This window comes from Sycon ciliatum, chromosome 8 (genome assembly GCF_964019385.1).
Source record: "Sycon ciliatum chromosome 8, ocSycCili1.1, whole genome shotgun sequence".
NCBI classification, from domain to species: Eukaryota; Metazoa; Porifera; class Calcarea; order Leucosolenida; family Sycettidae; genus Sycon; species Sycon ciliatum.
Window position 1 is genome coordinate 22,621,840 of NC_088650.1, and position 25,483 is coordinate 22,647,322.

A 25,483-nucleotide genomic window follows, 5' to 3' on the forward strand; every position below is an offset into this window, starting at 1 on the left:
CTGCTGCTGCTGCTGCTGCTGCTGCTGCTGCTGCTGCTGCTTTTGTACATATTGCTTCAAGATGAACGATTAGTACTTTGATTTACTCGGTCCGCTGTTATTATTGTACTGTATATAGCTGGAATTCTCAATCCCTTTCTCCTGAAGGTTGTGCTTGTTTGGATTATCTGAGGGCACTGCGGGTGTTTAATGTTCGGCTGTTGAGTGTTCTCGTTCTTCAGAACTCCAGACTCCCTGCCCCTGGTGTGGGCCAGCAGCTGCCACGCAGACGTGAAAGCCACTCCCTGCACTCCTGAGTCCTGACGTAGTCCTGTACTGCTGTAGGCTGTATGTAGCCTGTACTGACTCTGTCACCATGGTCACGTCGCGTAGTCTACCAAGGACATGTAGATCTACAATGACTATGTAATATTGTAATGCCTACTAATGCATGCAGTAATGTCAATGGTCTACACTCTCCTCTACAGTCCATTCAGAAAAGGCTGAGCGCTGGCTCTGGAGAGCTCCCGTGTTTGGCGATTGTGTGGTACATTGTGCAGTGCCGCGCGATTCGAAACTTGAAAAAGGGTCCAAAAAGGCACCTCAACTGGGGTTCGAACCGCAAATGTACTGTTATGTAAGTGGAGTGAATGGCCTGGATTTTCATGGTTTTTACCCGATTCAGTGCTTTGGGGGCAAAACCTGGCCGAAATCCTATTCTTGTTATGGCTTGCTTTTTGGAGAAATAGACTTCAAAAACACAATTGGAAGAGCATTCCATGGGGGATTGCCAAAAAAAAGGAGACGAAAACTCAAAATTTGACCCGTTTATGGCCAAAACTGGCAAAAGCCAGGATATCATCTTTTTCTGAATGGACTGTAGTCTTGGCTCTACTCGATCGTACTAGTACTACTACTCCCACAACCAAGTAAATAATTTTTTTAATTTTTTTTAATTTTAGTTTTGTGACACTAGTCTCGTATACGCGTAGTGCATGCAATGCATGTGCCAATGATGCATGCACCTGCCTGATTTGGCCTGCCATAGTAACGGGGTATGGCGCTCGGCGGAACCCGTCGATTTTTACTTTTTTAGCAGCTGCTTCAAACCTCGCGCGCAAGCATAGCGCATGGGATGCTTGTCACCTATCCTTGGACGTCATTGACTGTTTCAGAAGAAGGTGTTCCGCGCTGTTCGTTGCTTTTTCATTGATTAGAACACGAGTGTTCCGGCCTCATCAGCTCATGGTTCTCCGGCCTTGTTCGTTCCCACAACGAATTACTTGCGGTGCACGGGTCGGTGTAATTACGTATCTACTAGCTACTGAAGACAGTAGTGCTTGCTGTTAGCTTAGCGGTCAGGGAGTGAAGGAACTTTGTAGCAAGTCACTGGAGAGTTACCCATGCAGCTGCTGGGAGTCTCTCACTCTCTCATACTTGTTAGTATTGCTCATGTACCTGAACCAGCGCTGTAGTGTGGTGTGGTAGCATAAATACGTGGTCACGGTAGTGGCTTGGCTTGGCTTGGCTTGGTCATGGCTGCTATCAATCCTATGGACAGGGCGGTGACGTCCGTACACGAGTTACCGCTAGCTCACTATCGCAGTCGTGACCCAGTGAAGAACTTGAAGATCAGGTGAGTGTCTTGCAACAACACAGAATGTTTTGGAGCAAACTTGACTTAGCCCAGAGGCAGAGGGGAATTTTTCTGTGAACCAGAAATGACTGCGAATTCCTTTCAGCCTGAAGGAAGAGAAATAACTGTGCTCAAGTAAAACTCAATCTATACTTCAGTTCCAGTATGGGAGTTTACGTTGTGTACCCATTGTGGCAAAAACACACAATTGTTGAATTGAGTTCAGCTTATTCACCCATTTAAACATGACCATTGCCATATCCACATTTTCACACTATCCTATACATTGTACTGCATAGTAGGGAGTTGTAACCATGGTAACCGAACCTTGCTGCAAAGTTGAAGTATAAACCGACAATAGCACTATCGCGAGCATGCCTGCCTGTCCGTGTTCCAGTACGTGCAGTTTCCAGTGATTTGCTGGCCAGAAACCCCACTTCTAAAAGTTAGTGTATGGTGTAGACCAGGCTAAATCATAGTGGTCTATTCTTCAGCCTTGTAGTCAGCTGAATGCCCCCCCCCCCCCCCCCGCTTCCGTCGTGCAAGTTGCTATGGCTCCTATTGCACAAGTGCTGTCAGTATCATCACCTTTGATGGGCGATGAGTGTCTAAAGGGTCTGAGGTGTATGTGCTTACAGGGCTGAGTAAACATCACTGTTTTAGCTTTGGCATTGTGCTGCACAGCTTGTAGAAATGACTTTTCCTGGACAGTAAATCCCAGTTTTTGACGAGAGTGCTGCTTTTCGGCCCTGCTAGCTATGGAATGGCGCAACCCAGAACAAGCTGCCATACTTACTGCATAGTTCACTGTCATCGCCTTCAGTCATGATGCCTTCTAGCTAGGGTGTGCTGTATACTTGTATGTGGGTGAAGGTTAGAGCATTCGGGGAAAAAATCGGCCTGGCACGTTGTTGGGTGGTAAGTTCTGCGCGGTGTAACCGGAGCAGTATTGTAGAATTGTAGTATGGTATAGCATTGTGGAATGGTATTGCATTGTAGTATTGTATCACGCTGTAGCATGGTGTCGCGCTGTAGCAGGGTATTGCACTGTAGCATGGTGTCGCACTGTAGTATGGTATTGCATTGTAGTGTGGCATCGCATGGTGCGATGTTCACACTCCACTATCCCGCAGGCAGCAAATAGCAGTACTCGTGGGAGTGTTTTTCAGTTTATATTGGAGTTCTATCACATCTTGCACCCATTCCTATTGATCTGCTCTTAGCTGGCACAACTGAAAGAGTCTTTCTTGCTGCATGCAGTGTCCCAACCCAACTGTCCTGGTACATGCTTCATGCATGCAGCTCACATGCAATGTCTATGCACCTGTGTCTTCTCCATTGCTATGGGCAGAGTTACCTTGAAACGAGCCACCCGCGTGGGAAGATTGGTCTCCAATATTGCCTCCAACATTGGCTTGGCAGGAGAAGGTATCTCTACCAGCGCCGTACCAGCAGGCAGCACAGAAACACCGGGGGCAGGCAAAGCAGGCACAGGCAACCAAGAGCAGCAGCAGCAGCAGGCGGTGCAGCCGGAACAGTCACAAGCTGCTGTTGAGAGTGGTGATAACGACGACTATACATTCTCCTGGCAAGAGAAGTTGTTTTCCAGGGTGAGGCCGTTCACCACCCCGAGTCTTGCCCATAGTCTTGATGTAGCCGGGATACGATACTCTGAACCAACAGTATTTCTTGTTCATGCGTTATTTGTGACTTGACTTCCAGTATGTGGCTGTGTTGTAGAAGAATATGGATTGACACCGATAACCATAGGAGTGACTGGACATTCGTTTTCGGTCATTTGTGTTTCTTGGTGTTGTTTTTGTCTTTCAGAGAGAAGAAGATGCATACAGTGATCGTAATCGTTGTATCCTGCCTAAAGATGTCACCTATCATAACCTACTGAATCAGACACGGTAAGCGCAGGTGCAATTTGCCATGACTTTGGTCTTTCTTTCCTAGGAGACCAGGCGCCAAGAGAATGATCTCTTTTGCTGAGAAGTTATACAAACACAGCTGTACTTTTATTCAGTTCAATATTAAAAATAACTGGGTTTGGTTTGTTGGCAGGAATATCATATTGAACTGAATGCCTATCCAGTTGTGTAGCAGTGCCGATCTAGCTAGTCGTGTAGCAGTGTGTTTACGTTGGTAGCTTGCAGGCCTACCAAGTCACCATATCACCATCATGTGAAGTGATCTTTACTTGGTCAGTAATACTGTTTGTGAAAACATTCCAACTATTGCCACTCGTCCTGTTGGTATAATACGGATCACAAGAAAACGTCCTTGGAAACCTCTAGTCACCTACCTTGCCTGGTATGTCTGAGTGATGAGTGCGGCGCAGTTAGTAATATTCATAGCTTTATTAAAATAGTACTGTTCTTCTCTCCTTGCACACGGCAGCGAAAGGTACGGAGGAAAGAGGCCAACTCACCACCTGTTTACCTATGTGGATCATGACAACTTCACGGACAATGAAGAAGTGAGTTTGTCTGCTGACGTGTGAACCAGCCATGTGCGATCATGCTGGAGCTGGGCTGTGCAGTGAACCACGGGCGTAGCCCGCAGTGTTAGGTTGCCCGGAAACCCCCTCCGGGGTTGCAGCGCGGACGCCGAAACCTTTAAAAACTACTCTCGTGACTGCATGCACCGTGCAGTCACCGGAAGTACAAAGCAACAGTGACGTGCATGCACTTGAGTGAGGTGTGAAACTATGTTACTTCGCGAGTGTTTGGTGTTTTTTTGCACTATCTAGCTGGACACCTACGGTCATTGCAAGGCCGTCACAGCTGGGGCGGTTGAGGCCGCCCCACTTTTTAGGCGGTTTTTTTTTTTTTTTGAAAGGAGCTGCATCTGCGCCTTGATCCAAGAGGGTGGTGGCGTTCCTGCGGATGCGGAAAACTGGGCCTTTGGCCGAGTCTCACGCGAACCGTGAAATTTTTTTTTTTTTTTTTTTTTTGAAACTCGGGTATTGAGCCAATAATAAAAGTAGAAAGGAAAAGGACATGTAAACGAGTTAAGAGTAACTCTCCACCACTTTAACTAGATACTATATACAGTCAGAAAGTGCAACAGCTAGGCACAAAACTGACAGAGTACTGAGACATTCGACGTCCTGACACCTAGCTTCAACACATCTACGTAGCGCTAACCGACAGCCTTCCAACTTGGAAGGTTCAAGGTTATGGATAGACCAAAGAGGGGAAGGCAAGCGCAACGAAAACGAGCACAAGCTACAGTCCCAACGGAACAAAGAATGTCGATTGTCACTGGACGATGACGAGACCAGTAGGCGATTTAACAAAGCGGTCTAACTACAATTCGAAGCAGCAAAGCAGCACACCACCCAACTTGATGTGTTGAAGCTAGGTGTCAGGACGTCGAATGTCTCAGTACTCTGTCAGTTTTGTGCCTAGCTGTTGCACTTTCTGACTGTATATAGTATCTAGTTAAAGTGGTGGAGAGTTACTCTTAACTCGTTTACATATGTCCTTTTCCTTTCTACTTTTTTTTTTTTTTTTTTTTGGAGCACACTTGACTCCATGATCGCAACTCGGCCCAAACGTGGAAAATAATGAAGAATCCTTGTCCCCGATCGTGGTTTATTGCAGAATCAAAACAGTCTTTCATTGCACACAACACACTGAAATGGCACCAAATGCCTGGAAATGCTTGCAAATTGGCTTCAATTTTTGGAATTTTTTCCCGTGGGAAGATAATGAAGAACCCATGTCCCCAATTGTAGCGTCTTCTTGGTTTGTTGCAGAATCAAAAAGTCTTTCATTGTAGTTACACTGAAATGGCACCAAATGCCCGGAAATGCTTGCAATTGGCTTCAATTCTTGAAAATTGTCACGGGGGACGACCCCGGACCCCCCCCCCCCCCCCCCTTCCACGGCCGCCCCACCTCCAAAGTCGGTGCGACGGGCCTGCATTGTATAGGCTCTCTTTCATGTTGAGTTTTTTTAATACAAATGTCTTAGATGTGAATGAACCACGACACGTGCATTGACAATACTTCAGTAGAAATGTAAACAACGGTGCTATGCGTCTGTGCGTGTGCATGTGGGTGGGTATGTGTCTGTGTGTACGTGCATGTGGGTGTGTGGGTGCCTGCGCTTTGGTGTAGTTCCAGCGCCAGTCAACGACATCGCCCAATGAAGAGCCATCATTTTTGGCAGAGCGTTTGATGACAGTCCGTCGACGTCATCTAGAGGGGCACATTGATACTGCACGGTACACTTTTTTTTTACTTTGTCGCATGGAAACATAAGCCAGTATTAAGATGAGATGAGCTCTGGTTCCCGGATTTGCACTGAAGAGCTCAACCACAATGGAGGGCGAAGCCTTTGCTATCTGCTGATATGAGTATTATGTACATGTATTACAAGTAACTCACATGTATACTGATCTGTTTAGAGGACCACACAGCATATCTACATGTATATCAGTTGCAGTGTACCCTGGAGTGGCCATTTCAGATTGAGGATTTGACCGTATTCATGTTTTCCTGCAGTCCGAGCCGTGACAGCTGTGGACGCATACAGCCGATTGCCACGTGGAAGACCGACACCAGGCTAGGAGTGGCACACACGACACCGACACGATGTCAGTGCATGCACATCATGGCCGACCTCACTCCCAATCATTTGTAAGTGTAGTATAGTGAAGGCGAATGATGGCGAGTTTTAGGTTCAGCATTGCGGTAATGAGTCCGGGTTTGGGCTAACCATTTTAACTGAGACAGTGAGAGTGTTCCCCTCATGAGCACTGTGAACATTGTTGACGTGTATACGGATATTCTGCACTTGATTCTCATGACTTAAATTCCCCAACATTGGACTATTACCGTGAATCGGTCCCGAACAGTTGACAGTTATCACTTGTCAGAGAGGTGCTATAATACTTTAAGTAACAGTCATGTTGCCGCTAGACCGTTCCAGTATGACTGTGTTGTCTCTTGCTCACACAATGTAGAGAACCAACTCCTCAGGATGAGTACATCTTGTGCACATTGAAGGTATGTGTCCCTTTTGGATGGAAACAAGGCTTGCCTGGAGTAGTTTTCTGTGGCAGGATGGGATGCTGCTAGTGAACTGTGTGTGCAAGTGATGTGTGGTGCAGGCACCTTTGTGGAATTTATTAATACTGGTGGTAAAAGAACCTTTAAAGAAGGATAGCTAGATGATGCGAATTGGGGTGACTATTTCCATGCAACCGATTACATTTTCCGAGAGCACCATTCTGACCAGTTGTATTTGTACTGTAGTGCTGATCAGTCTTGCATCATAAGCTTAGCAGCATCATATCGAGTCCTTGCTGAACCTCCTATCGTTTTTTACCGCATTCGGTCTGTGTTACTGTGTAAGGAACAAAAATCATGTCACCATCAAATCTTCTGAAATAGCTGGAACCTTGCTCTGTTGTATTGTCTCATGTTGTTTATAGATCAATGCCAATGGTGTTCTTTCCGTGCAACCAGAGTTTACTTGTAGTAGCTCTGTGAGCACAGAGGTACGCCGCACTTCGACATCAGTAGAGCACAAGAAGTCCTACCTCATAGAGTCCAGACACCAGGGTAAGAGTATTAGTATTAGTGTGAATAGTCTCTATACAGCAGGGCCGGAGGCAGCTTCCAGGGAGCGGTGCGGCCGAAGGGCATCTTTAAGGGGGTCTGGGGTCCTCCCCCAGAAAATTTTGCAATTTAGACGGCAAATCCTGCACTCTGGGCGACTCCCTGTACAAAATCATACAGCGAAACTTTTTCTCCCCGGTTTTGGACGTTCCACGTGGACCGACTTTTTGGGAAGTTGGTACGGCCATGGCCGTACTGGCCGTACCAGTGGCGCCGGCCCTGTTCAGTTGATCAACACTGCCGCTGAGTGACTTAGAAGAAGGGGGGGGGGGGGAGTAGTTGGTCATGTGGCCAGTTTCTTGTACAAATGGCAAGTGAAGGTAATCTGGGTGGGGAAACTCTGCATTCCTACCTGCCACACTCGGGTCTGACTGTTTACATTGCCATACGAGTACAGTCTTAAATATGTATACAAGGTGGGCACATGTACTAGCACTTAGTATTTACAGTGCAGGTGTATGATCGGCATAGCCCTACTGTTTCTGCAACGGAGAGATCCAAGATCCACTACATCAAGTCGGAGTACATGAAAACCAGAGTGTGCAGCTCGGATGGGTTCCGTGATTACATCATTTTAGTGATGTAATGCGTACAAGCAGGATTCAAGCAGGTCTCTTTCTGCACAACTGCAGCTCAGTTGTACGCACTACGCCATTTCCCGCCTCAGATCTGCACCAAATATGATGTAATCACGGAATTCCGCCGTGCCAGACACCCATAGTAGAAAAGGCCCCAAGCTGCACACTCTGCTTTTCATGTACTCTTGACTATATGTATACTGAATGTGTAAGGGCTTGAAAGAGTCTTCTGCGTTGTAAGTTCATTGTTGTTACTGAGGGCCAGTAAGAGCTGGTATGTGGATTTAACTCGGATAATGAGCCGGTATGAAATGTAAAATAGAAGAAGAAAACACGTGGAAACGAGTTATGAAGCAACTATCCAGTCGTCTTAGGTCGCTGAATGTCTCAGTAGCCTGTCAGTTTTGTGCCCTGTTACTGCACGTACTGACCGCTTATTATCTTGTTACATTCGTGGATAGTTGCTTCATAACTCCGACGGTTTCCATGTGTTTTCTTCTTGTATGTGGATTTCAGAGTCTATTTCATGATGAACTTTCATGCCCTTCACATCATATTATAATTATTATGTCATTTATGGCAGATGTCATTGTTGTTGGTTGTGCATAGAGCTGTTTGAATTCACCGTGGAACATGTTTCCCTGGAGACTGATAAGTAAGGATCCTCATTGTGTGCTCAAATTGACAAAATAAGGATGCTCATTATATGCTCAAGTTGACAAATAAGGATGCTCATTTTGTGCTCAAATTTACAAGTAAGGATGCTCACTGTGTACTCAGATTGCCGTAGAGTGTTCTTGTGTACCTGCCTCGGAAGTAAAAGCGTACAATGTGGTGTGAACACACTGGAATACCAAGTATTACCAAGCAAAATGTTTGATGCATTCCTCCCTGGTTGGGCAGGCTAGGGGCTGTGTGTTGAGTATTGTCGCCGATCCGAGAGGCCAGCCTTGCTTTCCAGTTGGAAACTGGTTTTTGCGTGCACATTGTTGCTTTCGCAGGGAGACTGATCAAAAGGAGAAGGAGTTGATGAAAGAGGTGAGCTAGATTTGTTAGTGTTGTTGGTGTGTTGGTTATGCACATGCATGTGTGAATGTACATAACAGTTGTGCTGAGGTACAAGTGTGTGCACATGTGCATGGGTGAGTGCAGAATTGTAGCAAAGTCTAATTCTCGTCTGAGATTCCTTTTCTGGGTAGGTTGTGTCAATAGCCATGCACTTCTTGATGCACATTGTTCTCTGCTGTAAGTCGATACACAGTGAGTCACTATGTTTAGGTTTCAGGTAGTGGATGTTTGTGTGTGCGTGCGTGCGCATGTACTAGTGGCTGTTCAAAGTTGTAGCTGGGAATATGCCAGGAGCATGGGAACTTCCCACCTGCTTGCCAAATGTGTGATGTGTGCATGTACTAGTGGCTGTTCAAAGTTGTAGCTGGGAATATGCCAGGAGCATGGGAACTTCCCACCTGCTTGCCAAATGTGTGATGTGTGTTTCACTATGTATGAGCTCAGGTGTATCGTCGGCGCACAGACTTGCTATCAAGTGTTGTCGGCGAGGAGTTCTGTGAACCAGTTAGTACAGCCTGCATTCAATATAATGTACCGGCTCCAGCTGACATACTAATCTGTACTTTATGTCCAAGGCACTCTATATCCAAGGTAAAATGACTGCCTAAGAAAAGTGCCTCGTATCCAATGCAAAGACTCAAGTATGTTATATCCATGGTACTTAGTATGTTATATCCATGGTACTCAGTATGTTATATCCATGGTACTTAGTATGTTATATCCATGGTACTTAGTATGTTATATCCATGGTACTTAGTATGTTATATCCATGGTACTTAGTATGTTATATCCATGGTACTTAGTATGTTATATCCATGGTACTTAGTATGTTATATCCATGGTACTTAGTATGTTATATCCATGGTACTTAGTATGTTATATCCATGGTACTTTGTACTAACCTTTTACTGTACTGCAGTATCCAGTGTGTGTCAGTGCTGTCTGCTAGAACTGTCCTATTGGGAATTCAAGCAATTGCCTGACACATGTACAGCATCTTCATATGTAGGGTATTGAACTCAGGTTTGTTTCTGTAGTAAGGTGCATTTGTAGAGATAGAACACGATCCTGTAGCCGTCTCTCTTTCTCTATCAGCTTTGAAAATGCATATGCAGCAAAGTTAAGGCGTGTTATTCGGTTTTCATGTGGCCGGCTTCACTTCATGCTAAATCCTACCTTACACCGGTGCACAAGGTTTTAATGTGCCACGCCATGGAAACCGGCCTCATCATTGGGTGTTGCATGGCGTCCCACGGAAGCAGAAAGGTAGTTGTTGACCTCCCTGATGTGCAGATCAGTTAAAATAATATAATAAGCTCCATAAACAGAAACTCTGATTCCTGGCCTTGGCTTGTCATGTACTTATCGTAGTCAATGTGCTATGTGTGCCCACAGCCTAATGCGGACAGTGCACGGATAGTCCTTCTTGGAGAGATTGGTAAGCTATGCACGCATATATGCGCATGTGTGTGCGTATGTGCAGTCAATTCATAGACTAGGTTCCTTGAACAGAACAACAAACCCAGGAGAAATTGTTCAGCATGTGCGACGGCTAAAGTTATCCAGTCAACCTTGCAAATAACGACCCTCACCCTGCCATAAGAAAATTGTTGTTATGCGTGAGTTGTTGTTATGCGTGAGTTGTTGTTATGCGTGAGTTGTTGTTATGCCCACGGTTTTAAAAGTATGCCCGCATCAAGTGGTTACTTGGCCTGAACTGATAGTGTTGTTGTTCTTACTTGGCCTGAACTGATAGTGTTGTTGTTCTTACTTGGCCTGAACTGATAGTGTTGTTGTCATCAAGTGGTTACTTGGCCTGAACTGATAGTGTTGTTGTTCTTACTTGGCCTGAACTGATAGTGTTGTTGTCATCAAGTGGTTACTTGGCCTGAACTGATAGTGTTGTTGTTCTTACTTGGCCTGAACTGATAGTGTTGTTGTCATCAAGTGGTTACTTGGCCTGAACTGATAGTGTTGTTGTTCTTACTTGGCCTGAACTGATAGTGTTGTTGTTCTTACTTGGCCTGAACTGATAGTGTTGTTGTCATCAAGTGGTTACTTGGCCTGAACTGATAGTGTTGTTGTTCGTAAGTTGTTATATACCATGTACGAGGTTGTTCTCGGGATTGACTGTACTATGGTTTAGCATGGCCTAAATGAGCACCAGTTGTACTGCAAAGTCAGGTGTGACGGGTTATGCTACACTGTATCCAGTGTAGCTTGGCCCGCCCTCTACTTGGACAGGTTGCTAACACAGGTTGCTAACACAGGTTGCTAACACAGGTTGCTAACACAGGTTGCTAACACAGGTTGCTAACACAGGCAGCAAGCAGTCTTGATTTACTCCTCGTCTCGGTTGTGCTGGTCTTGCTCGTGATCTGTAGTTTCGGCTGAGCAATTTGACTCCAGCTCCCTGTTTGTGCACTACTTGATCAACCTACCGGAAGGTAAGAGTTCTAGTCTCAGCTACATTCTATGTGTAGTATGAATTGTGTTTTGAGTTCACGATAATGAAAGAGACAGATTTGAGCATATTGGCATGGCAGTGGGTACTATGCGGGTTGGGGAGTGCCACGGCTGTTTTTTTGTGCGATTTCACGCCACTTAACAATATGGCCGCCGAAAGTCTCGATTGGGCTTCAATGGCAAGAAAATTTGAATTTTCAAATCGTCAGAACACGAGTAGGCCATGGTTTCCCCTTGATTTTGGAGACTAGTCAGCCCGGACAGCCCGGGGAACACGCTGATCATCTGCGTCTTGTTTCAAGCTTTCCGCTCGTACCTCACATGACTGCCTTTCCTTCAAGAAACATTTGTTCTGTGTCGTGCGACTTTGGCTTCGTTCTGGAATACTCCTTGTGTCGTCGCTGACAAACTCGGCTCCGAGAAGCCCTTCCCGATTTTTTCCCAGCTTAGATCGATTTTTTCCCAGGTAGAGGACTATCCTCCGGTTGTCTTCCCCAAGTGTCATTAGAATACGCGCGTGAACTTCTAAATACGCGCGACGAGTCAGGAGCCTGTTTTCTCTTGATTTGGAAGACAAAATGGTGTGGCCCTTTAGTTGCTGTTGAGTGTAGAAGGCTGCTTCCTGCTGTAAATTGCTTAGTCGGCATGTGGGATATTGTAGAAGAAGACAGCAGCCGGCCAAGTGAGCTTGAAATTGTGATATCTACCCTATTGTGCGTTGAACGATTACGAAATGTCTAACTTGAATGTTGTACACGCGAGCACGCCAAGCAGAGGCTGACAATCACTGGCGAGATCAATCTCCAGACTGCCAGGAGTACTTCGAGCAAGTTTGAAGCGGAAAGACAGCTAACTGGGCAGGCCAGGACGCCTTTCCACCCTCTTTCTCTCTCAAATTGCCGAAAAGTCGAGTATCTCGCTCGAGCGCTTTCAAAACTTTTCTCTTGGTTTCGCGTCCCAAATCGTGGAGCCACGCGAGGATCGACATGAGTTTCTTGCAAAAATGCAAACTCATCGCGTATTTGTACTATTCGCACAATGTTACATAAATCGCACCGAACGACGCCATATTGATAAGTGCCTGCACGTGAACAGCCGTGGTGCATGATAGTGCACGTACAGTGTGTACTGTGTGTACTGTGTATTCTTTCCTATTAGAGGACTCTATAGCACAGCCCACTGTGTTCTTCAGGAACTGATTCCCTGCTGCATACTGTACTGTAATGTTCATGGCTGGTACTCGTGTTGTTAGTACATTTTTTTTGTTTTTTGTTTTTACAAAGACCACTTAAATGCCAAACATGAGATGCAGCTAGGGGTCTGCTCAATGGAATCCAATCGCATGACTGAGTCAAATGCCCTATTCCATCACACACAGCCCAGAGCCTTCACAGGTGCAGGGTTGCACATTGCCCGGCTCTCACTTTACTCATGCCAACGGATGCTATTGAGCGGCACTGTAGTATTGGCTGACAGAGGGGGGGGGGGGGCATTGATGATACACAAGCATGCAATGTAAGGGATCTCCTCCAGCACCCCTCCCCCCCCCCCCCCCCCCTCTCAATCCCCATACTAATCTAAGGAGCAATGGATCTGAACCAGTTATCTTTCACGCACAGCTCAATAGTCAAACTTTGACTATTGAGCGGTGCTTGACGTCACTGCGTTCAAGTCAGTGCTGTTGATGTTTTTGTCCTCGATGTGATTGCTCTGCACTGTTGACCAGGTTGGTACGTCACTGACAAGAACTGTCTCTCTGGCTCCACACAGTTGGCATCAACCAGTTTCTGGGACTGGGTAAGCTTTGTGTGTTAGCCACCTCACCCTGCCTCACAACTATTGTAATCTTTGGTGGTGCCGGTTCAGTGTGTGATCCCTATGACCATGTCATTGGAAAGGCCATGTGTACAATAGCATGGCAACATCTCTGCTGATATGTGGTCCAACAGGATTTTTGTGAAATTGACGGAAGCCCAACTGTCATGTGGACTGAGTGGGCCAGCCGCTTTCTACAAGTGTTAGACAGACATGCTCCTCTTGCACCAAGCCCTCGACGCAAGAAAAAATCAGTACCATGGATGAACCGCCAGTTATTACACCTCTTGACCAAGCGCAACCGGCTCCATAGGAGGTGGTTTAGTGATGGAACAGAACATTCCCACTCAGCTTTCAAGGCTGCCAGGCGGGAAGCTACCAGCTATAATAGGCAACAGAAAGAGACTTACTACCAATCCAAGTTTCGAGCTGCGTCTGGCAATACCAAACAGACATGGCACACGATCAAAGAATTGAGTGGTAAACATCGACAATCTCAGCCACCTCAATGTTCTGTTGATGCCATCCGAAACACCTTTGCAGAGATAGTAGAGGACGCCAGCCGCCCAGTGCATCTCTCATTTCCCTACGGGCCCGCCTCAAGCACTGATCTAACAGCCTTTGCGCCAGTGTCTATTGCCAGAGTGAGGAAGCTCCTCGAACGTTTAAATCCGGCCAAGTCCAGCGGTGATGATGACATTTCTGCAGCCCTTCTCCGCGCACATGCAGACGTACTGGCGCCATCCCTGACTTTGATCTTTAACAAGTCCCTGAGAGAGGGCATATTTCCTGCCCAGATGAAAAGTGCTAGGATATCGCCACTCTTCAAAGGCGGAGATCCGAGCATGCCAAAGAATCATCGACCAGTGTCCTTGTTATCGATTGCATCCAAAGTGTTGGAAAGGATAGTCCACGAGCAACTCACACGATATCTAGTCCAGAGCAATTTATTCCCGCCAACTCAATTCGGCTACAGATCCCACCACTCTACATCCGACGCACTAGTGCTAGCTGTGGAAGGTATCTGTGAGGCCCGCATGAACAAACTTAACACAGGTGTAGCCTTTGTTGATATGTCAAAGGCATTCGATAAAGTGAAACATCAAACTCTTGTGCAAGATCTGTTCGAACTTGGCATCTGCGACACGGCACTCTGTTGGCTGGTGGATTACCTCTCTGATAGAGAACAGTACGTTCAGGTTGGCCAGACTAGAAGTCTCCCGTACACCAGTTACTCAGGTGTCCCCCAGGGTTCGGTACTGGGCCCACTGCTATTTATTGTCTATGCCCGCGGCATAGCAGAAGAACTATCGCCGTTTAATGTGGGAGCAATCCAGTTTGCTGATGACATCTCTATACGATGTAGCAGGGAGTCTGCGGAAGCTGTTTCTGCACACCTTTCAGCTGCTGTTCAGCACCTGGCCACCTGGCTGAAGGGCCGTGGTTTAATTCTTAATGAAAGAAAGACACAGATATTGCCTATTCCCCCATCCCCATCTCAAGCACTTGACCTGCATGTCATTTGTAATGGTCAGACGCTGCCTGTTGTGAAAACGGCCAAGTATCTTGGCCTACATTTCGACTCAGACATGAGCTGGAACACCATGACAAGCCATGTTGCACGCCGCGTTGCCGCTAAGATTGGGCTACTAAATCCAAGTGCAGCATGTTTGCCTTTTTCTTGCCGTGTTCAGTTTTTCTGGTCCTTTATACTATCAGAATTTGACTATGCATCTGCTGCCTATGCCCCCTTCTTATCGTCTTATCAGGATAAGCGCCTAAATAGTTTGTTCAAACGTGCGGCTCGCTCGGTGTGCAGGGCAGCCCCTCGCACTCACACGGCTCCCTTACTTGAACGCATGAATGCCCATACCCTCAGCATATACACCCACATGCACATTCTTGTATTCATTTGGCGCTGCCTGAACAAATCTTCAAGTACTCTGTTTGCAAGCTTTTTCACCCGTAGTCCCTCTCTCCGAACACGAGGAGGGAGCAGCAAGTTACTCATCATTCCTGTCTCCCCCACTGCATCCTCAGCTAAGCGCATTAGCCATGCTGGAGCTATCCTGTGGAACCAGCTCCCAGACACAGCACGCCTCGAAAGAAAGCGCTCCACTTTCAAATCGCTAAGCCTGGCCTTTCTGTTAGGCAGTACCGTCAACTAGGATGAACTCATCTGCTTCACTACCTCTCTCTCTCTCCCTCTCTCTCTCTCTCTCTCTCTCTCTCTCACTCACTCACTCACTCCTTTCTTCCCGGTTGCCGTGCTTGTGACTTTTTTTCCCCTGCTGCCGTGCTCATATTGGTTATCTAACTACAGCTGTATCCTCTTCTTGGTTCTGTTTGTCCGCTTATTATTATATATTTTTCTTTTCTCTTATTATCAGTGGGACCATTGTCATTAGGTTTAGGCCTGTTTTGGAACTCCACTTTAAATAAAGCCAAACAACAACAACAACAACATGTGTTTGCTTGTAGCCGCACACAGCAACTGTTCCACCATTTCATAGGTCGTCAGCACAGCTCAAAGAACCGGATCTCGTCTTACCATAGCACAATAGCTCACTCTCCATGCAACAAAGCGTGTTTTTAAGGTAGCTCGGACCTAAGTTATATCGCGAAAAATATCTAGGTCAAAAACCACTTTCTGTCCGATTTTGTTCAAATTTTCAGGGTTGAAGCATCATGACGGTAAGCTGTTAATCCCGAAAAACCACATTTCACCTGCTATCAAGTCCAACTGCAATTTTGTAAAAACGCTGATGTATTTTTCAACTCGGATGTATTTTGATAATGTCAATCAGCCTCTCTCCTTTTTTTCTATGACATCAGTTTCTTAGCAATGGTGTGTGCATAGGTGAGTGCATGTGTGTGTGTTCATGTGTGCGTGCGCATGTGTGTGCGTTCGTGCATGTTCGTGCATGTGTATTGATTGGTACTGTGTTGTGATGTGTACAGAGTGGTCTAGTCACGTTTGCCTTGCCGTTGGACATTGAGTTTATCTACTGCGACTTGGCTAGATCAGAAGGTACGGGAGGAGGTCGGTCATTTCATTCAATTCCCCTTTGTTTCTCCTTTGTTTCGTTGGACGTTGCAGTACAGAGACCAAGGAGGGATAGTTTCAGTGAGTGAGTTGTGATGAGATTGATCAGGGCCTGCAAGGGAACCTACACGCTAATATGGTATACGCCATGTCCAGGGAAAGTCATACTGAGTCTTCACCCCCCCCCCCCCCCTCCCCCCCAGAAGGGAATGAGCATTGCACAGTAATTGATCAGATTGTTTTGTGAAGACTTGGCTGATGTACTGTAGAAAGTCTAGCTCTGCTTCCAACACTGTTGTGTTTCCAGATCAACTCATCCAATGGCCGGAGATATTCTTTGAAGTTTGCTCAATTGACTTTTGGTCTCGGCAACATGTGGAGGGATACTCAAGTTTGAGAATCCCCGACACCCCGGGTACGTACTGCAGGCTTTCGGGTACAGGTTTGGCTACTATTTTATCGGTGTTAAATACTTGGGCTGAAACGATTATATCGGTTATCCGTCTAATCGATCATTGTAACGAAGCGATTTCGATTATGCTGTCTGCTTTGATTACGCAATTACGGGATGCACCGTCTAAAAATAAAATAAAATGTGTACAAGGTGTCATGTAGTACAGCTGTAGTAGGATGGGTGCTCTGCTGTTTGAAATTTCCTTGAATTTCCGTTCAAGAATCTGAACTATCATGTGATCACACACAGGCCGCGGTGTAAGGTGTACGGTGCATGGTGGAATAGAACTGGAACAGTGGTAGTAGATACTCTCTCCTTCTTGGCAATGGACAGCGTTGCCATCATGCCACGCAGATAGGCCGACCGATTAACTTTCTGAATCAAGTCGCCAGCCTTGCGTATGTACTTTGTCACATCGCAAGGGTGGACAGTCCGCAAGCTCCAGATGAACTGGTGCACGAGAGCACCCACCGTTACGCTGCATTCGGATGCAAAACAACCCACTCTGTGCTTCTTGTCATGCCGGATAATCAATGATCGTGACCGTGATGATAACCTTCCAATGGAAACTACCCCAGGGAACAGGGGAGTGCGCTGCTGGCCTCTGGCAGTGTTCTACATGCCAACCAATCAACAAACACTCCTTATGTGGTCAATATGGCAATATATGGAGCAAGTGATCGCAACACAATGTTACAAGTATGAATTGTGTACAAGAAGGCTGGGGAACATTTTTCATCAGTGAATCGCCGTTGGATGCGATATATGCTAACAAATCCGCGCCACCCTCCACGTCTCACCACCAACTTGCCCTGTTGTTGCCTCGGCGTCATAGCGTGGTACCTTCAAACACTGCTTAGGCACTTTGGGTTGTGAACTGAGTGCTCCAGTGGGGTTTGCTGAGTCAGTCGACCGAATGCACTCTCAGACGGTGCTGGATCCGTTGCATCCTCGTTCCCATATCCTGCCGAAATTTGTCGAGCCGTATCTTGGTGAACGCCGAGGGAAAATTCGATACCATTCACTTCCAAGTCTGGTCGGCGGGAGAGTGCGTCCGCTATGTTGCTCTTCCCCGGCCTAGGATGGACTGAGAAATCATAGTCAGCCAGGAATTCCACCTACCTAGCCTCTTGTTTCGTAAGGTTTGGTTTTGTTCGCAAATACTCAACACCCATGTTGTCAGTGAATACATCTAAGTGGCGGAAGAGATGAATCCGCCGCCAGCATCTCAGGCATTCTCAGCGCATAGACGACTGCTATTGTCTCTCTCTCTCGGCAGCTCAGTGTCTGCTCCAGGATTGTAGGACAGCCGGGTACACGTGTACCTGGCGCAACCATTTCAACCGGGTCGGAGCCGGGTACACATGTACGCCTAACATGTACGCCTAATGATATAAAGGCTAATGGATAAACCGCATTTAGAAAAGAGAGGACAGGAATTAGAAAATTACGAAAGAAGAAGAAGTATCTGACACATACATGTACAAGCCATGTAGTCAGTCCTTTCAAAGTTCGAAAGTGTACAGTACCAACCGGGTCACAGGTGACCCGGTACTATATTTTCCACCAGGTCCAAGCGCCGCCCAACCGGGTGGATTACTCGGCTCACCCGGCGCTGGAGCAGACACTGCAGCTGTGTAGTTGTGTTTTGCAACCGGCACCTTCTGACTGACGTACGATACGGGGTGCCACGACTGATCATCTGCTTGCAGCAAAACACCAGCAAAGTCGCTGGCATCTGTATCGACCCGAAACGCCTTAGCTACATCCGCAAGCCGTAGTACTGGTGCCTCTAACAAAGCCTTCTTCAAAGACTCAAGCGTGCGCTGTTGCAAGAAGGCATGTCACCTACGTGGGAAAGCGCAAGTCGCTCAACCTACATGCTAAGCACATGGGACAAGACACTGGCCAAACCACGTTGTATCAAAAAGGGCGTGACAGCGCGAGTCAGCACAGAGCTGCTCACTACGTAGATCCTGCTGTCACAGGACTATCAGGCAGCAGTCGTCAATCTCCACCACCCGTCGTCTCACCTAGCTTCAGAATGTGTTACGAGAGATAGGAGAGTCGCCAGGAAGCATCACATCCATCTTCAGGAAGTGGAAAGAGCAAGTGGCATGGTCCTTGGTTGGGGGAAATGCTGGACGTCTGATTTGTCCCAACCAAGATTTCAGCATTTTGTTCGTCACTATTTTCGCTTGTCAGCTGATATCTCCGCACTCCAGCTTTCTCCTGTCGGTGTCACATCCCAGTACACAACCGAGAGGACTACTAACAAACAGTTCACTGCACTAACAGCATTGAACACACCCCTTCTTTCACTTCGTGAATACGATAAACCAATTGAAAATGACCAAATTCTGCACCTTCTCTGTGGTGGAGCTAAGCCTTTCATACGTCATCACTGCGCTGGTCGCTATTGCAATGTGAGTATACAATTGGCGATGTGGCAAGTTTGGCTTATCGTATGGAAGCGAGAGATATGCCTTTCGAACCGATATCAAATTGTCTTTCTTCTGGACCCTACTCGAAAATTGATGCACTTCCCCTTTAAAACCATCCTCTGCTACCAGTGTAACCGGTGAGACGTTTTGGAAGGTAAAGGCTGCTGTCTATTAGGAACATAGCCATGATACAGGATGCAGGTGAGATAGTATGAGTCAGAGGAGTGAGTATGACAAAGCGTGTATGGATGAGGTGTGACGCCCTGTTACACCTGTGCACTCTGCCTTCAAATCAAGCACGCCACATGTTCAGCTACCTCCAGCAGTTGACATCTACGATTCCCAGTCGATTCAATAGCTCTGAAGTCTGAATAGAGTACTGGGCATTTGAAATCGACATTTCATTTCATCCCCCACTAGCAGCAGGATATTGATGAAGCAAAACTGAAACTATTTGTTTCCAAGTGTAGCGGACTGTTAAACCGCTCTGCAAATAAAGCTCATCACATAATAATAATTTGTTGGTTCGTTGTGTTTGTTGGAATTCACAAACCGAACGGGCTGCCGTCTAGATTTATATGACAAGGAAGCAAATGAGACCCGAGTAACCCAGACATAGCGAAACTTGGGGAGACACAAGTAAGAAGAGAATCAGGAAAAAACTCTTATCAAAGGAAAAAGAACGAAATAGTGATAGCGAAAAAAAGAAAAAAAGGAGAAAGAAAAAGAGGAGATAAATCATAGTCGAAGGGGCATGAGCACTGCACGGTGGCAGGACACAACAGATACTTTCTTACATACCATGTCATACAGTAGCATGCACGCCTGTAAGCATAGACACACCCACACACACCCTGGCAATCTTGTACAATGACTATGTCACTATGCACATCCATCCGGTGACATTGTGCACCGTGGCATCCATCACTCATCATTATCACAATGTGATGGATGTGTACAACTGTGATGGATTTACATAATGACATAGTCATTGTACAATATTATGTCATGTTCAAGCCACCGATCACCACTTGCTAAGCGACAGAAGCTGCACTGTGCAGCTCGGACATACTAATCAGCGCATTGGTGAGAAGTCATAGCTAACACACCGAGTATTGTCGTCTCGGGACTCGGCACTTTTCAAGCGGTAGCGTTTTTCAAGTTTGGGCTGGAATGTGTCGAATAAACTTCAAACCCAGTACCTGTTACCCCGCATGTGTGTATGTATGTATGCCCCTGAGCAAGAGTGAATGTGTCAGTGCAAGCATGTTTATATTGAAGATTGTTGCTGTATCACGGGTAAAAAGCTGCACTGCTATGATCTCCCAGTGCCAATGTTTAATTAGCAACATGATTTGCTTACTCTACCGGTGTTCTGCATATCACTGCCCATATAACAGGTATGCACGAGTTCCAGCTCAACTCCTGGCGTCCAATCAACAGTTCCAGCAAAGCGTTGATGCAGGAGTTCTTTGTTGGTGGTACACCGCAGCTACAAGATCTAACCTACACATCTGTTCTCAAGTCTTCAAAGGTACCGTAGAAAAACTGAAGAACTCCAAATCTACAATGCCGCTCAATGGAATCCGATCATGTGATTCAAGTACGTGCCCTGCACTGTGCAGGGCACTTACTGGACTGACGCAATCGTATTTCATTGTGTAACACTGTATTAGTTCTGAACAGGTGCACTGTAAGATCTCATGTGGGTTCGTGCCATCACTTTTCCCTACGCCCGCGTGTGCATGTGGCCTTGTAGTCGTGTGCATCCTCGTGTCTCACTGTGGCATGTCTTGTAGTTGTGCCAGGCCCGGCAGTGTTTCTGGGCTTGCTAGCGCAGTAAATGCACGAGTGTCCCTCTGTGTCTGCTCCTCAACTGCACTTCTCCGAGGTCGGTCACTTATTTTCAGAATCCTCTGGATTTTATACCGGAACCCTGCAGTTCAGCCGCAAGGCACCTGAACTTACCACTCGGTCAGGGTGCACCCACTTGGGACCATGCATTTGTACCAGGCAGAAAAGTGCCGGCATAATGTGCAATTTGCTCCATGTCTTTTTGTGTGTGTTATCGATGTGCTCTCTTGTCTGTGCTGTCATGTCATTGGTAGGAGAATGGACGCCTGAGTAGGTATGGATTCAAAACGGAAACAACCGGTCGTCTGAACCTGCGTATGAGCTGCGTGCACCAGAGCTGTTTGATCCGTGAGCGACAAAAGCAGCAGAAGATACTGCAAATGGCTCAGAGTAGCAAGTAAGAAAGACTTAATATTTGTTTTGTGTGGTATGTTCACTTGACGTGTTGTTCTTGCTGCCTTTTGTGTCCAGATGACCTACATGTACATTTATGTGTGTTTCAGTACTGGTATGTGCATGCTTGTGTGATTATGGTCGCACACGTCTTTCTTCTCTTCTTAGACTCCTCCTGACTTTTCTTTCATTCTCCTGAGTGGTTACCAACAGCCAGTGCATGCCGGAGTATGTGGTGTGATGTGTGTGCGGAAAAAATATGAAAAAGACCAAAAAGTAAGGATTCACTGGCCAGAAAAAGCCACTTCATAGCTGTGTGGTGTAGACCAGGCTGAATAGTGGCGGTTAATTCTTCAGCCTTGCAAGCTGTTGAATGGTGCAATCCCAGCACAAGCTGCTATGGCTTCTGCTGTAGCATCACTATCATCGCCTCCGGCGATGGGCGTCCAATGGTCCAATGGTGTGTTTGTGTGTGTGTGTGTCTGTGGTCTTTGACTGCATCTATGTGTGTTTGTGTATTCGTGTGTGTGGGTCCGTGCCGGTGTGCGTATCTGTATGTATGTGTGTGTGTGTGTGTGCGTGTGTGTGTGTGTGTGTGTGTGTGCGTGCGTGTGCGTGCGTGCATGTGTGTGCGTGTGTGCGCGCGCGCGTGTGTGTGTGTGTGTGTGTGTGTGTGTGTGTGTGTGTGTGTATGCATGTGTGCAAATAGGGCCTCATCCTCTGCAGGCAGTTCTTCCATGCAGGGAGTCCTAGGTAGGTGAATGGAAAGCATAGACAGTTTCTTTTGTTAAATATTAGTTTATGTCTTACATTTATGTCTTATGAATGCATAGATGTCCCAATGGAAGCAGAGAATGGTATACAAATCTGAGTTGCCTATTAATAATGCAGGCGTGTAGCACCATCGTTGGAGGTTGTCCGGTAGGAGAGGGGTCGGGGGTTGGAGGGTGTGCCCGCCGGGAAATATTTTGAAATTAAAGGGGAAGTTAAGGCAAAAATTAAAATTTCACCAGTTGTAGTCTTCGGGGTGCTGAGTCGAATGGTCTTGGTCCGAGAAAGCTGAGACGCTCCCTTCCTACTTGAATCCCAATCGAACTCGCGCACTTCCACCGAAACAGGGTGACTGCGCCCTACTAGATGGGGATTTGTATGCAAAATGTCACTAAAAGCGCCGTTTCGTTCTTATAAAAGCACGGATGACCGCGATTGGCCCATATGTTGTAGTCTTTTGGACGCTGAGTCGACTGGTTTTGGTCCGAAAAGGCTGCGATGTAGCGTTCCTCCTTTATTCCCAATCGAACATGGTTGAACAAGTGGTCACGTGCTCCTCGGTGCCCAAATCACCTGGTCACACCGCCAGCAGGCGACAACTTTCACACCAAGGTTCAACTCGAGTTCAACTCGAGTGACAGGACTGCACCCAAAAAAGGTCAAACAGGCTAGTAAGTTGTACCCTGCAGGCACGGTGACCAGGTGACTGGTGTACGCAGGAGCACGTGACCGCTTGTTCAACCATGTTCGATTGGGAATAAAGGAGGAACGCTGCATCGCAGCCTTTTCAGACCAAAACCAGTCGACTCAGCGTCCAAAAGACTACAACATATGGGCCAATCGCGGTCATCCGTGCTTTTATAAGAACGAAACGGCGCTCTTATTGACATTTTGCATACAAATCCCCATCTAGTAGGGCGCAGTCACCCAGTTTCGGTGGAAGTGCGCGAGTTCGATTGGGATTCAAGTAGGAAGGGAGCGTCTCAGCTTTCTCGGACCAAGACCATTCGACTCAGCACCCCGAAGACTACAACTGGTGAATTTTTTATTTTTGCCTTAACTTCCCCTTTAAGGTTCAAAAATCCTGCATTCTGGGTACTTTTTCGTTGTCGGGCGAAGAAGTGGTCCGGCCAAAGCCGGACCAGCTGCTACGCCACTGTAATGGTGTGCTTAGCGGATGGTCCACACAGACTAAGCATTCATCAATCTAAGGCATTGAAAAGGGAAAAAAGACTGAAGAAAAAGTTGACTGTCACCATCACGACTCGAACCGGGTAGAGGGGACGGTTTCAAATAGGACATAGGTTGCAAACCGGAACGGACTCAATATTCACTTTTTCTCTTGGTATTTTGATTAGAAAACATGTCACAGTGAGACTACGATGTGTTATACTCCGAGCCAAAATTTCATGGCTCTGCGATGACCAGAAGCGCCATACCAAGCAGGTGAGTTTTTGACGTGTTGCTTCGCACTGCGACTTGAGTTTTACGACTTTCGAAAAATCAACTTCTTGTCGCAGGTAAACAGCGGCTCGCCTCTCGCCAATAAAGCACCGCATACCAATCAAAACTAATGGAAGCACACACAAGGCTTATTGTTACTCTGTACTGGCCGTCGTGGAGCGATAGCAATTACCTAATTTCAGACCCAGAGTGAATTTGACGTGCACTCTAAAACGTGTCCAGTTTGGAGCCACCTCTGATTTGAACTTTTTTGAAGCGAAAAATTGGGCAACTTGGAGGCAATGGGACAACACAAAGGAGTGGCTCAGTTCGATTGACTCTGGCCCCAGAGCAAACTTCAACATGCCAGTTTCCTTCCACAAACATATTTCGAGTGAAAAATCAACGCTGATGATCGGTTTGGGTCTATACAAATTTGGCTGTCAAAGCGTCCCGGTATCGAGCCGTCCCCTCTACCTTAGCTAAGGGCCAGCGATGCCCTAGCAACTAAGCCATGTGTCTCTCAGTACATGACACAACAGTGTATAATTATAATCATGTAATTGTAAGTGTTTGTTGAAACACCATGGTCGGAAAAAGTGCTGTCGAACTCCCACATTGCATGCATACAAGTGTGTGTGTGTGTGTGGGGGGGGGGGGGGGGGGGTGCATGCATGTGTGCGTGCGTGTGTGTGTGCGTGTGTGTGCGTGTGTGTGTGTGTGTGTGTGTGTGTGTGTGTGTGTGTGTGTGTGTGTGTGTGTGTGTGAGAGCGTGTGCGTGTGTGCATGTGTATGTCTGGGTATTGGTCCTTGCTGCCTCCCAAGTCTTTATTATACATTTTGATTGCACTTGTGTCCACCCGACAGAGGCATTCCAGCTTGCCAAGAAGCGTATGCAGCGAGCGAGGCAAGGCCTGCTATGATCTTCTGCAACGTTCACCAGCATTGTACTGGTGAAGGTAGCATTATCACCATGGTGGCCAATGCAAGTTACATGTATATCCAGCAAATGTACAGACAGTACACACACTGTGTACGTACACATGTACAGACAGTACACACACTGTGCACGTACACATGTACAGACAGTACACAGTGTGTACGTACATGTACACATGTACAGACAGTACAGGGGACCACCGACCCTCTATGGATGATGATCGCGATGTGGTCAACTTGGACTTGTTGCGATGGTAATGTATGAGCATTCAAATGATTGCTCCTTGAACACAACATGATACTTTATGCAGTTCCGCCGGAATTCCAATGGCTGAACATGGCGTGATGACTCTCTGAACTATTTTATCCACAGGGGAGCGTGAGCTCTTTCTTTCTCTCTCTCTCAGGAATCGACAGTTTTGTGATTAGTTAGGACTAATCATTATTTTGAAATAACACTGTTGTCTACTGATAGGGTCCAGCGGATTCTGCCGGCAGAAAAATTGGCAGAATTCGGTACTTTTTCTGGTAAGTTTCATGCATGTTTGGTATGTGGATAAAGAAATGGAGCAGAATTCGAGGAATTGCCCGCCATAAGGTTTGTATGGTTCTGCCAATTTTACTGCTTTTCGAGCAGAATCCGCCACCTTTTCGAGCAGAATCCGCCGGTCCCTATCTATTGATAGGTTGCACAGACCGACCTGGTTCTACCACTAGGACCTGCCGGTAGGTCCATCATACACAGACATGCTGCATGCAGGGTTCTAGCCAAAGGGGGCGGAGTGGAAGGGGGCGCTGCCCCCCCCCCCCCCCCCCTGGGAAAAGTGCCCCCTACTCATTTGTCGATGTTTGTGTTTTTTTCATGCCATTCAACAAAAATGCAGTCGATAGTCACTACTAGAGAGTTCATAAAGGCGCATTTGTGAGGGGTGAAGTCGGGGGTTCACCCTGTATGTTACATG

The 25,483-nt window shown here is 46.8% G+C and overlaps 2 protein-coding genes across 3 annotated transcripts in view; both read left to right on the forward strand.

Moving 5' to 3' along the window:
- The window catches only part of LOC135822358 (conserved oligomeric Golgi complex subunit 7-like), a 14,744-nt gene extending 14,563 nt beyond the window's left edge, over nucleotides 1–181 (forward strand). Inside the window, exon 6 of the mRNA XM_065335100.1 lies at nucleotides 1–181. This exon is cut by the window's left edge and continues 614 nt beyond it. The gene's annotated coding sequence lies outside the window, so the exon portion shown is untranslated.
- Nucleotides 182–1,146: 965 nt separating this feature from the next.
- On the forward strand, nucleotides 1,147–25,304 carry LOC135822359 (tectonic-like complex member MKS1). Of its 2 annotated transcripts, none has more exons than XM_065335101.1 (20): nucleotides 1,147–1,615; nucleotides 2,967–3,225; nucleotides 3,446–3,528; nucleotides 4,019–4,097; nucleotides 5,745–5,851; nucleotides 6,132–6,266; nucleotides 6,593–6,635; nucleotides 7,064–7,193; nucleotides 8,438–8,483; nucleotides 8,830–8,866; nucleotides 9,341–9,487; nucleotides 10,292–10,334; nucleotides 11,281–11,343; nucleotides 13,089–13,159; nucleotides 16,139–16,208; nucleotides 16,531–16,638; nucleotides 20,522–20,655; nucleotides 21,230–21,372; nucleotides 22,078–22,121; nucleotides 24,450–25,304. In XM_065335101.1, the coding sequence occupies exons 1-20, from the start codon at nucleotides 1,515–1,517 to the stop codon at nucleotides 24,503–24,505; spliced, it is 1,899 nt and encodes a 632-aa protein (XP_065191173.1). In that variant the 5' UTR covers nucleotides 1,147–1,514; the 3' UTR covers nucleotides 24,506–25,304. The 2 variants fall into 2 exon arrangements, with proteins under 2 accessions (XP_065191173.1, XP_065191175.1); XM_065335103.1 differs by having other exon boundaries at nucleotides 1,149–1,615; nucleotides 9,341–9,400; nucleotides 24,450–25,303.
- The last annotated feature ends 179 nt before the right edge of the window (nucleotides 25,305–25,483 follow it).